This window comes from Vicia villosa, unplaced genomic scaffold (genome assembly GCF_029867415.1).
Source record: "Vicia villosa cultivar HV-30 ecotype Madison, WI unplaced genomic scaffold, Vvil1.0 ctg.001966F_1_1, whole genome shotgun sequence".
NCBI classification, from domain to species: Eukaryota; Viridiplantae; Streptophyta; class Magnoliopsida; order Fabales; family Fabaceae; genus Vicia; species Vicia villosa.
Window position 1 is genome coordinate 213084 of NW_026705794.1, and position 16323 is coordinate 229406.

The 16323-nt window shown below is 31.5% G+C and overlaps 2 protein-coding genes across 2 annotated transcripts; one reads left to right on the top strand and one right to left on the bottom strand.

Annotated features, from left to right (window-relative positions):
- Positions 1 to 11368: 11368 nt before the first annotated feature.
- On the top strand, positions 11369 to 14862 carry LOC131637322 (rho guanine nucleotide exchange factor 8-like). The gene is made up of 7 exons (XM_058907919.1): positions 11369 to 11950; positions 12135 to 12251; positions 12349 to 12503; positions 12913 to 12987; positions 13151 to 13426; positions 13535 to 13852; positions 14224 to 14862. The coding sequence occupies exons 1-7, from the start codon at positions 11671 to 11673 to the stop codon at positions 14662 to 14664; spliced, it is 1662 nt and encodes a 553-aa protein (XP_058763902.1). The 5' UTR covers positions 11369 to 11670; the 3' UTR covers positions 14665 to 14862.
- An 80-nt stretch (positions 14863 to 14942) lies between these two features.
- Positions 14943 to 16321, bottom strand: LOC131637324 (probable protein ABIL5). Its single transcript, XM_058907920.1, has 6 exons — positions 16094 to 16321; positions 15823 to 15970; positions 15581 to 15680; positions 15415 to 15492; positions 15264 to 15328; positions 14943 to 15188 (listed from the first exon to the last, which is right to left on the bottom strand). The coding sequence occupies exons 1-6, from the start codon at positions 16159 to 16161 to the stop codon at positions 15099 to 15101; spliced, it is 549 nt and encodes a 182-aa protein (XP_058763903.1). The 5' UTR covers positions 16162 to 16321; the 3' UTR covers positions 14943 to 15098.
- Between the last annotated feature and the right edge of the window lie 2 nt (positions 16322 to 16323).

Genomic DNA, 16323 nt, shown 5'->3' on the forward strand with positions numbered 1-16323 from the left:
ACCAAGCTTTTATCAAATTTAACTTAATGCCTATAAGTCTTTACAAGTAAACCTTTGAGTCTGTAAGTCGCTTTCATTATCAGACCTACTTGGTTAGATCTGAACCGGTTGTAAAGGCCAAACCAGTCAATAAAATTATTATGGATACTAGAAATCCCCATCTTTCTGCTTAGCCAATGTCAAAGAGCTTTAGCAAAATTGCACTGAGAAAACAGGTGGGAAACTGTCTTCGTAGCAGAGTTGCATAAGTAGTAAACTGGCGTTAAAGAGATACCTCTAGACACGATCATTGTGTCAGTCGAAATCTTGTCATGCATCCCAATGTTTTATGTCATTAATGCACACATGACTATGTGTAATAACTGCATGCATATAACTTAATGATATTAATCCATACACATAAATCTATGTCATTTGATCCACATTGAGTTGGAAATGATTACACATACCTCAATCTCAAAAACATTAGTTCTCTAAGATTTTTGAATTATCATTGATTTGTGTTAATTATATGGTTTCACTTCAGGTTGATCGTAATCTCCTTGATCTTCCTCATAAGAGAATTTAAATATTTTTAAGTAATCAATTAAGGAATACTTATTTGCTTTATTCTCTTACCTTACTTGATTCACTACTAATTGAGAATGATTGTTGACTTGAAAATATGGAACTCTTATCTCCTAAGCTATGTGTATACTTGATGTTGGAGCGATATGTTTTGTCTGACTCTTGTTCCTCTTGGACCTCGGGAGTGAATTTTTCTAAATTCAACATCATATCATATTTTAGGACTTGATTGAATGTGATTAACAAGTCCTTAAAGTGAGATTCCTCACCTTGAATTTTGATCAATATGTCATCCACATAGGTGAAGAAACTTACAAAAGGTCTTTATGAATTAAAGAAAGAAACTTACCAATAAGCGAAGAAGCACGCAAGAGAAAAATGGAGTAGGAAATTATTCTAAAATGGAATTATGAAGAAACAAAAACTATATCATGTATTAACAATCTATCTCTCTCTCTCTCTCTCTATCTATCTATCTCTCTCTCTCCCTCTCTCTCTCACACACACACTCTCTCTAAAAAGCAAACTAGGAACTAAAGATGTAGGGAATAGAAAATGAAAAAAAAAAGAATAACATGGTGCGATTACTGTAACACCCGTATATTTTAATTTTTAATTTAAATGGAAATTTAATTTAATAATTAGAATTATTGGTGATTTGTAGAATTTAATTGGAAAATGATGGTTTATGGTGTTGGGCTGTTAAGGAATGAGGGGGTGTTATGTTAGTAAAAGTTTTATTCCAATTAAAAGGTTATTTTATAAAATAATAAGGAATTGAGAATAAGAAAATGAACGTGAAAAGCAGAGCAGAGGAGATGAGGGATTGGGAAGCTGGTACGTGAAGAGGAGCAATGGAGGGAGGGACCAATCAAGAATCTTTGGCTAAGGTAAGGGGGGACTCTCCGGTTATCATCTATTATCGTATTCTTGGATAATAATGTTGATTAGGGATGTTGTTGAGTCAATTGGATTATATGTCGGGTTTAGGGAGGTTATGAATTGATGAAAATTGCATGGATTATTGATTTATTATGTGTTGTTTTGATGTGTGATGATGAATAGTGATGCAATTGATGATTAACTGCCTGTATATGACGTTTAGAGTCAGTTTTGGATTCAGATTGAGTCAGATCGCAGGATCTGACGCAGACCCGAAAATCTGTGAAATCGCCAGTTCGCGCCGCGTCCTAGTGTTGGCGCCGCGAAGGCGTACTTTTTCCTCGCATCGCGCCGCGTGCATAGGTTGGCGCCGCGAACGTGTTTGTGTGCTTCAGGTCGCGCCGCGAAGTCTTGGTTGCGCCGCGTGCTGTAGCGTTAGTTGTTTTCTTGAAAAGTTAAATGATGTGTAACTTTCGAACCGTAGGCCTGTTTTTAGTGCCGTTTCGAGCATGATGAATCTTATGAGATAGCCTATGTTTTAAATGATGGAATGAGGCGTGAATCCAATTATTTTTAAATATGATTTTATTTCTTGGTGATTGATGTATTGTACATATATGTGATGAGGTATGTTAAATACATGCTATGTTGAAATATTAATCATGTGACGATCTGTTTAATTGGATGATGTATTGTTGACATATATGATGAAATGTGACAATATATGATGTTGTTTTGAAAACATTACGATGTGATGATTGTTGAGAATTATATGATGATGATTGATGAATTGTGAATATTAATATGCTGTTAATATTAATATGTTGATTGTGGTGAATGCATGTGAATGATTGAATGATGCTTGGACATGTACATACTTGTTTGTGATGATATTGGTGGGATGAAATGAGACGATGTTAAGCATCGGATCGGTGATGATATCAGTATGTGATATGTGTGCATTCATTCATAAATCATTTACATTGGATCCCGTTGATGAGTGGATCGTTGGTGACTAATTCCCATTGTGCGGAGATTAGTAAGCAGTCATCGTGTGCCCATGGGGGTGTGAGCGATGAGGTTAGTCGTGTGCCCATGTGGGGTGGGAGCGACTTGAAGGGCAGTATCGCAGAGAGAAGTCCTGTGAATATGATTCACGAATTTTGGTACCACATGCATAGCGTCAGTTCATACATATGCATACTTTTATAACATGATTGGATGTATTCCAGTGTTATAAATATTGATGATGTGTTGGTTGTGTGTTTTGTTGAATTAATGTTGAGTATGATTGTCTGTTTGAAAGATGTGTTCTGTTGATGTTTGTGTAAACGATAGATGTTCCTGATAATCTGAATATGATGAAATTGGGTGAATGATATAACTATGATGTGTTGTTATTTAAGATGCAATAACATTTGTTAACTGTGATGAGACTCACCCTTACTGTTGACATTTTCAGATTGAGGATAGCTGCTTCCGACTTGGTGAGGATTAGCTCATAAGTCAGTGTTTAGTGTAGCGTCAGGTGTCATGCTCTGATATTGTAACACTGGGGGAAACGCTAGTTTAGAGTTTATGATGATACTCTATCGTGTTGTTATTGTATTAGATTCTGTGGATTATTGCATAGATGATGTTATGCTTATCCGTATGATGAATTTTCCGCTGCGTAAACATGAGATTTTATGTATTATGGTGAATTGTTCCTTAGTGAAAGCATGACAATGAATATATGATGAATTTGTTTTAAATTGAATTGTGGCACCCTTGTTTTCATGTTTTACTCTGAAAATTATTTTATAAATTTCCGTGGGGTTTAGAAGGGTGTTACAATTACACCTTTTTATATGAACTTCTAACTAATCATGGAAGCCTAAATGTTTTATGATCCAACAGTTCACAACCAAAGATCTAAGAGGATGAAACAGATAATATGCAGGCAACACATCAATAAAGAGAATCTCATTCCCTAATAAAACCAACGTTGCATTTATTGTTTCCATAAAGTAATCAACCAGATCTCAACCTATGTTACCTAATATGAATACTAAGGTTTGAGTTTTTGACAAATTTCAAAGTAAAATGACTCTTCGCAAGAATGAATACAAACTCTTTCCGTCAAATCTCACTGAGAAAAAATAGTTATGAGTGTGGTTTAGAGAAGAATGACTCCACAAGAATTATATAGAACCTCAAAACAAAGTTATCACCCGACTCTATCGACAAAACTTAAGGGGCAATTATTTTGTATTAGGCCAATGCCTTATTTGCTTGGGCAACCCAAATTCTATAAGAAGGAGTCTAGAGAATTGACACTCCTTAAAGGCGTATATTAGGACCATAGTTATGCGACCCTCTACCAATTACATGATTCAATGACACTTGCCTTACGTGACAATGACAATAAAGAATATTTTAAGGCATATAGACCGAGGAACTATAACTACCAAGCACAACAAATTAAAGAAACTCAAGTATACATTATTCTAAGCCATAAATCTCACATTTACGATTATCAATCACTTAATCGTTGTAATATTTACAAAAGTGACATCATAAAAATTATTATCATCTTCACTAGTGATAATGATTATTTCAAGTCACGTGTTATAAATCATCACTATTTAACTTTTAGTTATTTTTATTAAAAAAAGTTATTTTTGTATAAAAGAAGAATTAATAGTTAAGGAGAAGTAAGAGAGACAAATTCAAAAATTCAGTTATTTACCGTACATGCTTAACTAGTTTTAAATATATAAATTGTTCTACTTAAGGATCAGTAATTATGACTTAATAATTAGTTAATTATTGACATACATAAAGATTTGGCTTCATTACATGACACCTAATAGCATACTACTAAAATACTCCCTCCGGTCCTATTTATAAGAGACATTTGACTTTTTAGATACATTCAAAAATTAATGTATTTGGTCTATATGTAGTCCAGATACATATATTTTTAAATCATGGAAATGGTTGAATGCATATTAGAAAAATAAAATAGTAGAAAATGTTTTTTTAACAGAGTAAAATAAAAATATTTGGTATAATAAAAATAACCACGAATGGACCATTTAAATGAGTACCTAAAAATGTAAATGAAGGGGTAATTACTTATAGTAAATGTTTATGTATTAAATAAGAGTTGAAAGTGTTTATATTGAATTAATGATGTAGTATTAAATTTGAATGAAACATAAATCCACCGACAGATTTTTGTTGAAAAATATGAGACGCTTATATTAAGAAAATGTTTGACTAAAATGTAGTATAAAAGAAACAACATACATATTAACAATATTATATTATTTGTTATATTTCAATTTTTTATATCATATTTAATGTCAAATTAGTATATTGAGTATCTTAATTACTTATCAACATTTTCAACATTCTCCTAAAGTATTATTGAAGCTGCAACGAATAATCACTACTAAAAAAAAATACATCTAACGTCGGATGCGAAATGTGATTGGCGTCGATTATGAAAACGATGTAACGTACGTCGTCATGAAAAGCTATTCGTTATTATTTCGGTTATTAAAACACCAAGGATTAAAGTTAACTGCACATATGTTCAATTCCCAACATTAACATTTTTATTATTTTCAGAACAGGGTGAAGAATCACAACAACACGAACAACATTAATGGAGAACAACAACAACAACAAAATCAATAAGAACAAGAATAACATCAAATTATGCGTAAGAAGGAGTTGAAGAAATATCAAAGAAGGAAAAAAGAAATTTGAAAAGTCAAAGATGTAATCATTCAACAGCTCAAAGTAGTTAGTATACCAGAAGATCTTTCCAACTTCTAAGATAAGAAACATGGAGAATTAAAGAAGCAATAATTAGAAGGAAACTTGACATGCATAAAATCTTTTGACTTTTAAACTTTCAAAGATCAGAGAAGAGGAAGAATCAGAAAAATCAATATAAAAGCGAAATAACTTCGTCCAGAGAAATCAGAGAAGAGGAAGAATCAAAATGAGTACTTCTGTTGAAACTTTATTCAAAAAAAATCAAAGAAGAGGTCCAAGTCATAAAAGAAGTACTCATTTGATTAATTCCCATGCTACCGGCTCTTTCAACAAATTGGACCTCTACATCCACATGAACTTACGGTAAATTATTTTGGAGAGGTCCAAGTCTTTCCCATATTCATTAATTCTTGAGGCAGTTTGTACGTTAACCATCCAAAACACCAAAACCAAAATCTAAAACAACCACAAAGTAATGTTTCTCAACAACAACACGCAAAAACAACAATAATGGAGAACAACAACAAAAACAATAAGAACAACAATAATGGAGAACAACAACAAGAACAACAATAATGGAAAATAAGAACAACAAGAACAACAATACCGATAAAATAAAAATTGTTACAGACACGAGTTATTATAATATCTTTAATGATTATTTTTTAAATTTATTTTGAATTTTGTGCATTATTAATAAGCATTTTATAAAGTTATTTCATGTTTATGCCATTCATATATAATTTGTTCCAATAGTAAAATATTACTAATATGCATTATATTAATTATTATTTGATACTTTATTGTAATCAAATATTAGTGGGTGATATGGTATCTCTTTTAAACTTTTTAAAAATGTTACCTACTTTGCCATGTAAATTTTCTCTACTAGAGAAAAAAGTAATCCTCATTCAATAACATTCTCTTAAAACAAGAGAATACTAGGAATAGCAGGTAGAATAGATAATAATATTCAATGTAGTACCTTAGATATAAATTCTCTCACTTAATATATTATTCATTTGGGATAGACTTTTCTCAAGTGTTTAAATCTCAACAAAAACTATTCTAGATAACACTTTACAATTATAATAAGAATGTATTTAGATATTTTTAAAATTCATAAACTATTTGGTTAATCTTTAATTAAAATTCTTGTTGTTTGGTTGCTCAATGGCTTGACGAGACATTATGCTTTTGATTCACCCAAGAGAAATCAAACAACCAATTCATTATTCACTCACACAATTTGGGGTAGAAATAGGCCAGACAAATAAAAGAGGTCTACAAGTTAGTCTATATAAGTTCGGGTCAGACCACACATTTTTAAAATAGAAAAGATCTAGGTTTTTTATAAGTTTATTTAGTTAAAAAGATTAGGCATCAAGTCCTAAAATTAAAGGCAAAATTAGTAAACACACTTTGTGATTTTTTGAACAAAATAAAGGACAAAATTTTTAGAAAAAATTAAGGACAAAATTAGTAGAAACATGATCTAAAATTAGTAAAAATAGCGTGTAAAATTTTTTTTCAGGCCTTAAAATTTCTAACTCCGCCACTGATAATAATTATAAATAATAATAATAAAATAAACTATTTTTAAGTATTAAATTTAATTTGAAACTTTAACTATTTTTAATCAAACACATTTAAAAATATACAATTAATTTGATGTGACATGTTGGAAAATAATATTTTCCCTTTTGCTTTATATACCTCAAAGGTGTAACATAAAATAACACCTCTAAAACATTATTTTCCTTTTGCTTTATATGTCTGAAAAGCCAAAAAAATTAAAAATAAAAGTTTATAGCACCAAAATTTGTTTCCCTAAAGTCACTATCTAGAATGAATTCCAAGTTTCATTATTTTAACCATTTATTTGTATTATACATCTGTCAGTTAGTACTCAAAATAGGTTAAATTTTTTAATGCAAGTCACAGGAGTCATGTTGCAGAACACTGAGATTGGTGTCTGTAATAAATAATGTAACAGAATTCTCACCAGTTTTTTTTCCTTGTTTGGTTCTTAATTTGAATCTACGTCGGTGTTGATATTTCAAATTTGAAAATGCGGTTCAATTCTGACTTCAAATTTACTCCTAAGAAATACCAACTTGAATATGATGGATATATAGCACATAGTAGAAATTGATATTTATAATCTTATTAATCAAATAATTGTATAGAGATATTGATCCCAACCCACAACATTCATTTATCATCTATTTTTTATTCTTTAAAAATGAAATTATGTTCATTATTTTATATTATTTTATTAGAAAAAAATATTTTATTAAATTAATTTTTTGTTTAACTTGAGTTAAATATAAATTGATCAATTTGTAGTTACGGTCACACAAATGCAATAAACATCATTTTCAAATTAATTTTTTTGGCCAATATATAAACTTAATCAGAGTCTACTGTATATAAATCAGTATCTGTGATTTGAAAATATGATTCTCACCATAATTTACTCAATCCTCCTTTTTGTTCACTCGTTGATTTGAGTGTTATAATGTTAACATTTTAGGTTAATTCTCACATAGTTACATAGGAGATCTGCACCACCGCATCAATAATCAACCTCATCAATTCATCGACAATTATGGTTCCCTAACAGAATAGCAACGCCATATATAGAAATTGACTTTTGATTCCTACGAATTTCTACAATTAAATCTCTTTTAATTTAAACCGTGATTGTTGTAATAGTCACATTAAGATGAAAATACCAACTTCTGACTTTGTTTCCAAAAGTACCTTGGAATCTTCTAATTCAAGATCACCTATGACCTTCTTGGTGGATGCGATCGGTGGAGATCATCTTAAGAAGAAAGAATATCCACCACAAAGTTCTCTCAAATCAATGTCGCAAATCGAGAGGCGAAAAAGTGACAAATCTATATCTTAGGGTTCCAAAATCATAAGAAGGTGTATGTAATTTCTAACACAAAACTTCCGCTTATCATTGACACTACCATAGTTAATCATTATGTCTCATGGATCCTCATTGATGACAAACGTTCGTACAACTTGATATACCTCAGAATCTTCACAGAACTAGGCTTAAGCAAACAAGATCTGAGGCCATGCAAAGGCTAGAGTCTCCTAACATTCAAGGATTCCTCTACTAACCCATGTTGACGTATAGATCTATGGGTTTCCTTGGGAGAAGAGAGAAATAAGATAACCATAAAATTTTGCTTTTTTATGATTCCTTGTGGAGGAATTTACAACGACATTCTCATAACTTAAAAATGAAGTATCATAATGATTTGGGCAAACCAATTGTACTCACATTCGACTTACGCGGGGCATGACTGATACATGAAACAACATTGAAGAATCTACTATCAACAGTCATCGTCCATGAGAAAAGAAGGAAAGAGGTTGGTGAAACAACCGGCTTAGTCAATTTCGTTGTACACGAAGACGGAAACCTGCAGAATGACAAACTTTATCCCTCTATCGGAATTAAGATGAAGGCTTTATTTTAAAATAATATCAAAAAATATATATTAACATTTCAAAATAACATAATAGATATTAATTAAATATCTTAGACGAGCACACAAACCATCTTAAATTGTTTAAATGAAATTTCAAATTTGTTACTATAAAGAATAATATAAATTATCTTATGTCACAACAATATTCTAAGAAATCTTTTGAATGTCCCGCCTGATGAACAAATATTGCTTCATAAAGTCAAAATTTGCAATTAAAGTAACAAGTTTCATTTAATTCCAAGTGAGTAGATTACAAAACAATATAACCAAAAATGACATGTAAATTGGTTAGGCCTATTAACATTAAATGGTTATTAAATTAAATACATTTTTTTATTGCTTTACACTGTTAACTTTTCCTCATGAACTCACTCTAATCTTACTCTCTAGTGGTCAACTAAATTCAGTGAAAACATAAAATAGGAAAAGAAAAATCTTAAATATCTTATAATAAATACCATAACAACCAAAATGATTTCATGAATTTTATCCTATAGTACAGACAGGTCACAATATATTTCCCATTCTAGATATCAACCCTTTTCTTTTGTCACATTCTTCTTCTACTAAATAACAACATGACAAAGCCAATTTCTTTAAAAAATCACTATCATCAAGTCACTATCTACAGAATTTGAATTTGAATTGAATTTAAAGAATAAATATTTAAATAAATTTGCATGTGGCATGGCATGCAGTTTTGACAAATGTCATATGGACCTTATTTATACATAGCACATTAAATGGACTCATAAATTATAATATTTATTTTAATCAATTCCAAATATTAATAATAATAATAATATATGAATCCGGCAAATGTAATATAATGTATATATCAAAATCAGAATATTTTTAAAACTCTTGGATTTGAAGGATTCAACAGAGATACTCCTACATATATAGTCCCAGACACTTTGTGACAATAATAATAAAAATTGAAACAGCAAGCAGTTGATGATTATTGTATTTTTGTGATCATTGGTTTGGCTGTAGAATGACATATTTTGTTATTTTGTGTCCAATTGGTCATAATATGTATAGTCAAAATTATAGTACTTGTGCAGATTTTGTTTTCTTTGCATTATTTATGTGTGAAAATGTTTTACCACAACTTCTAATATGGACAATTTGATCTATAGTATTCAATATAGTGTTGATGTTTGTTTTCTTTACACTATTTATACATAGACATGTTTTATCCCAATTTCTAATATCATATGGACCACTTTTACGATTATTACTTGGGTTGGAGTGTCCTAAATTTGAAAAAAAAAATCATTTTTGAATAAATTGTTTTTTTTTAATGAAATCAAATTGGTTCTAAGAAAATTGGTTTATAATTTATGAACCGGTTTTAAATAAATAAAAAATAATCACATGAATTGTTATCATGTTTGATATTAGGAGTGGAAATAGGTCATACCGATAACAGGGTCTACAGGCTAACTTATATAGACTAGGTCCGGCCACACATTATTTTTAAATAGAAAAGGCTTAGATTTTTTTATAAGCCTATTTAAATAAATATGAATATTTTTTTATTATCATTATGTTATGTTTTGTGTTTTGAATTAAAATACATTAATAAAATTTGGTTATTTTGAAGAACTTGTGAAAACAAGATGAAAACACTAATGAACATTATTCTCATAAGTTCTTTTAGTTAGTCAGTCTATTTAAACATTATTTTAATGGCTTATTTACATATGTCTAAAATAAATAGGCTTTTATGTAGGCTAACAGGCTAACCAGGCATTCGGAAAGGTCAGACTCAAGCCTAAAAAAATAAGCCTACGACATGTTACAGGCCAGACTTAAGCTTGGTAAAACCTAGCTCGGTCCAGCCTATTTCCATCCCTATTTGATACTGACACATGTGGATACCAGACAAATATTTATTTAAAGGTGTCAATGTTATAGAAGAAAAAGTTTTTATTATTTTGATATAAAACTTTATTGTTTACTGTAGTCCTCTTCAGTTTAAAAGATTAATTTTTGTAGCTGTGTATAAAAAAAATTATTTTTATAGTCCGTAATAGTGGTTATGGTAACTCGTTAATTTTGAAAATAAATTGTTAAAATTTAAAAGTGGTATTTTTGGGATATTGTAGAGATATAAACATTGCTCCTTTTTTGGGGGTGTGTGGGGGGTTTGGTTAATAATTTGCTAAAATACTGGGAAAATTGGCCCAAGTTCACTAAATTAAAGCCCAACATTAAAAGCTTGAAGCCTTTTTGGCATCCAAAAAAGCCAAACAATAATACTAGTAGTTTAATACTCAATTTTTTTGGGTGGTGCTAATAGTTAGGCCACAATAAAATATTAGAATAAGATTGTTTGTTTAATTAGATTTTTTGAAACCATCATTTTAATAATTGGAGAAAAAAATTGATCAAAATTCTTTCTGAAAAAATTAAAAACAATAGGATCAAGATAATTATAAATAAATCCTTCTAATTATAGTGAAACTTACAAAAGAAAGAATAACCATTAAAAAAATAGTTAAGCATATTCCCCTTTTTTTCACCTTTCAACTAACTAATTGTTCTTCTTTTTCTTCCAAAATCAGTTTCAAAATTTTGTACAAAGGAATGGTAGACAAATAAGAGATAATAACAACTACTATAGTTAGAAAAAATGTAACAATTTTTTCCTATCATCCACTCATTCATAAAACAAACCTAACAAATTTTTTCCTATCATCAAAACCATCCCAAAAATTCATTTTACATTATGATTTTTTTGTGTCACATTCATTAAGATCACATTAGATTGAGTTAACTTCAACAACAAGAAACAACATAACACAAAATTTGCTATAAAGTCATAAGATCAAAATTTGTTTAATATTCAAATTATTTTCTAACCCTTTGTTTTTTTTATATAAAAAAAACAAAGGTGGAAATTAAAACAAGGTTTTTTTAATTAACAATGGTTAGGGCTTTTTATCATCAAAGCAGCATGCAGAAATCAAAGTCTTTTCATTTTAGAAAAATGTTTGAAATTCCTGGAAAACATATTCAAGGTTTCTTTGATAGGGATCATGATGAAGGAGATCATCAACATCATCATGATCATAAAGTTTATTCAAAAAGCTTTGAATCAAGATACACAACTGATAATTCATGTGAAGTTCATCCTATTGGATTTTCTTTCAACAATGATCATGTTCATTCAGATGCGCCAAAAATGCCTCCTAAGCCACCAACCGGTATATAACAATATTTTTCTCCTAATTTTTTTATCTGTATCAGGGTTTGTTTGAACCCTGGTGATGACGTCCAACCTAGCAATATTGGTTTCTGCCAGTTGAGCTAGAGTTTACGGACTTTTTTGAATTTAGTCCTTGTAAAGATATTTTTCATTTTTGGCCTTTTTTTTTAAAAATTTTTTAGAAGCTGAGTTGATGAAGGAAAGATTTGCTAAGTTGCTTCTAGGCGAAGACATGTCGGGTGCTGGAAATGGTGTTTCATCAGCATTGGCTTTGTCGAATGCCATAACGAATCTCGCTGGTATATTTAAATTTTTTACCTTTGAGATTGTTTCGGTTAGGATTCGAACTAATGTTCTTATGAACGACTCGTTTGTTTTCTTCGTGATGTTATGTAGCATCGGTTTTTGGAGAACAATCGAAGCTAGAACCGATGTCGCATGACAGGAAAGTTAGGTGGAGAAAAGAAATTGAATGGCTTTTATCTGTGACTGATCACATTGTTGAATTTGCTCCATCACAACAGTTGGCTAAGGATGGATCAACAATGGAGGTAAAATTTTAAAGACTAGAAAATTTTATGTATGTTTAGTAGTTGTATGGATCCGGCTCCCGTGCTGTCGGAGATTCCTAGCATTCACGTAATTGGGATATCGGTGGTCGTTTGATTAAAATCGGTATCTTTTTAACTATAAAATATAAATTCAAATATGCATTCTTTGCACTGTGTAATCTTGATAGAACGAACGATCATTGATACCCTGACTGCGTGAATGTGGGATCCTATATTCACAGAAAACCCGAATTTGAATATCAAGAATCAGACTCGTCGAAAACAATTATGATATATACTGTGTTACAAATTTATACGCACAAATATTTCTCCCGCGACTTCAAATTTTTGGATCCGCCGCTGAAGATATTTCTGTCACACAAAAATAACATATGACATTATTATGTAGATTATGACGACTCGACAAAGAAGCGATCTACTCATGAACATTCCCGCTTTGCGCAAGCTCGACGCAATGCTCATTGTAAGTAACTATATTTTGGTAAACAACTTAATTTAGATAAGTGCTAATGCCAGAAGAAAATCTTAAATAAGTCAATCCAAACATGCGCTTTTCTGAATCAATATTAAAACGGTTTCGTTTCACGAACTTTGGACTAACTAACCGAATGACGATGTGATTATAGGACATTTTGGACAACTTTAGAGATCAAAATGAATTCTGGTATGTCTCTAAAAACGACGAAGACGCTGAAGGTAACACTGCCACTCAAAGAAAAAGCGACAAATGGTGGCTACCGATTGTTAAAGTTCCGCCGACAGGTTTATCAGACGTAGCTGTGAAATGGATACAATTCCAGAAAGACAATGTTAACCAAGTCCTCAAAGCAGCCATGGCGATAAATGCTCAAGTTCTATCCGAAATGGAAATACCCGATAACTACATCGAATCTCTCCCTAAGGTAACATAATTACGCTCCTGTCTGGATTCGGCTTATTTAAACTTATCTACTGACACAAACACTTGCGAGCCGTGACAATGTCTTAATTTTTCTTCGTGTTTTTGTCAGAACGGTAGAGAAAGTCTCGGCGAATCAATCTACAAGTGCATAACTGTCGAATACTTTGATCCGGGACAATTCTTATCGACAATGGACATGTCCACAGAACACAAAGTTCTAGACCTCAAGAACAGGATTGAAGCTTCCATAGTTATATGGAAAAGGAAGATGAACAAAGACGGAAAATCTTCATGGAGTTCGGGGATAAGCATGGAGAAAAGAGAACTCTTCGAGGAGAGAGCCGAAACAATATTGCTCATGATCAAACAACAGTTTCCGGGACTTCCACAATCTTCGCTCGATATCAGCAAAATCCAATACAACAAGGTGATATAACAAATCACTTTTCGTTAAACTCACTTCTTACGAAAATTAACTATATAAAATCAAATTTCGTCAGCGCAGAACCAAACACAGATTAATAGATATAGGAATGATTCATAGGGCAGGTCGCTTGATTTGGAAACAATGTCTCGTCTGCCCTATGGATCATAGTATATTTAAACATAAGTTGTATTCTAGAACGTTAAGTTTAAAAATAGAAAGTTACTTAAGTCGCTCTACGGTCAGAGACGTAAGCACAATTAGCCGAACTTCGTGATCAAATCTTGTCTCTTCTTTTTTTCGTATATGTTTAACGAGAGGAGTTGTTTTAACATTTTACTAACGAAATTTGACTTCTTCTGAAATGATCACAGGATGTGGGACAAGCCATTCTAGAGAGCTATTCAAGAGTAATTGAAAGCTTGGCTTATACGGTTTTATCTAGGATCGATGATGTCTTATACGTGGATTCAATGACAAAGAATCCGTCATTGGCGTCATCCGGACGAACATTCTCATTGGATTCTTTGCCGGTGTCTGAACAAACATCTCCAAACTCCGACGATGGACTGAGAAGCTTGAATTCTTCAGACACGCCGCCATCAATGACTCTCTCCGATTTCATGGGATGGAATTCGAACAAAATCGGAAGTGATGTGAAAAGGACTAACTCTACGGGCGACTTAGAAGACTTGAAAGAAAAAGACGAAAAGGCATTGATTAAATCCCCGAGAGTCGGAACACCAAAGAAAAACTACTACTTGGATAAGCTCGAGTATTTGAATGCTATAAGAAGTCCTATCGCGCGACATTAATATCGGTTAACCAAAAAAAAAGGGAAGGGTCGAATTTTAACACGGATTATAAAAGTTCAATGTAAATGCAAACATAAAGATTGAGGGTTTGGTTATGAAGTTAGTAGAAACTCTTGTGTACATTTCTTCTTAGCTTGTACATTATGTAAATCATACTTTAATTAGGTTATTGTAATTTCTGTACTTGTTGTAAATTCTTTTATTTCTTCAAAATAGTGGAAGATTCATATAGTACTTATGCTAAACATCAATGTTATAAATTTAGAATTTCGCCGCGAGATTAGTAACGTCTGGTCAAAAATTGTTGCAATCAGACTTCGAACTTTCAAAGTGCTTCAACATACCGATATTTTATTAATCGTATTTGATTCACGAATCATACAATTAACATTAGACTTCAACATGAAAATGATAAGCAATTAAACTCGATTTTCTCAATGCGTATGTTTCGTGCGCCTAATGAGCCATAAGATATCGCTTCCGTGCAACGATCTTCTATGACGCGGCCCGACCTTTGGAGTAGCCTACAGAAATAGTTAAGCCATTAAATTTACAAATCCAAAACTAGGAAAGTGAGACAATTCAGAAGAAAAACTCACTTGGAAATGAAATGTAGGATTTGATACTTTCGCTAACACTTTCAAACCGTCGCGAACAGGCATCACTAGTATAGTTTTTAAAATGGAAAAAGTTAGAAGAACATAACATTAATGTTATTTTGATAAGAACATGAAATGTTATGTATGTTACCAAAAGCCAAATTGTTGTGCTTGTTATTTGTAGCAGTTGCTGGCTTCAAATTCTCTTGTGATTTTTCAAGGATAGGAGCTGATCATGAAAAGCAATTAAATTATAATTGATTTTCCATAAATAAAAAAGTTGTATTTATATCAAAAGATTATATGAAAAATATTACATGATGATAAATATCTTGTATGAAATCTTGGCAATTTCTCCCTCCATTGCATATTTGAGATTGAAAGTTTATCAGCATATTGCTCACATGAGAAAAGTCTCTGCCAAAAAACTTCATCAGTACGAACACTGAACACTGACACATGTCAAACATTTATTAGACTGAACACTGACATATGTCGAACACTGACTAGACGTTTAATCTGAAATAAGTTGATATTAAGTGATTAATAATATACTAACTTGTTTGAGGCATTGAATTTTTATCTCAGCATCAGAAAATGAATTTGTGTGAGAAATAAGTCCTTCAAGATTAGAAGAAACATTTCCAAGATGATCAACCACAGTCACCATAGCTCTACATATGTATTCTTTTGTGTTTTCCATAACACTGCAATTCAATGGACAAATTCCAATATGTCACGGGTCAATATATCCAAATACTAACAAACAAAAACAAATTTACTTTTACACTAAAGTTACAAAGTGCAATATATTTTATAATTTTTTTTACCATAATATAAGTTTTTTTTTTGACTTATCACCACCGGTATAGTCTGATTCGGGGGTCAGTTCTGACATCAAGTGGGTTCAGCCCCCTCCCGATCAAAGTTGTGGGGATCGACCCGTGGTTCTCCCTACCAAGTTTAGCGTCAATCATCACTGGACCAACTAACCATCGCTAATATAGTTCATTTTACAATACCAATAAATAATTAATGTTATTTTTCCTATTATACCCTT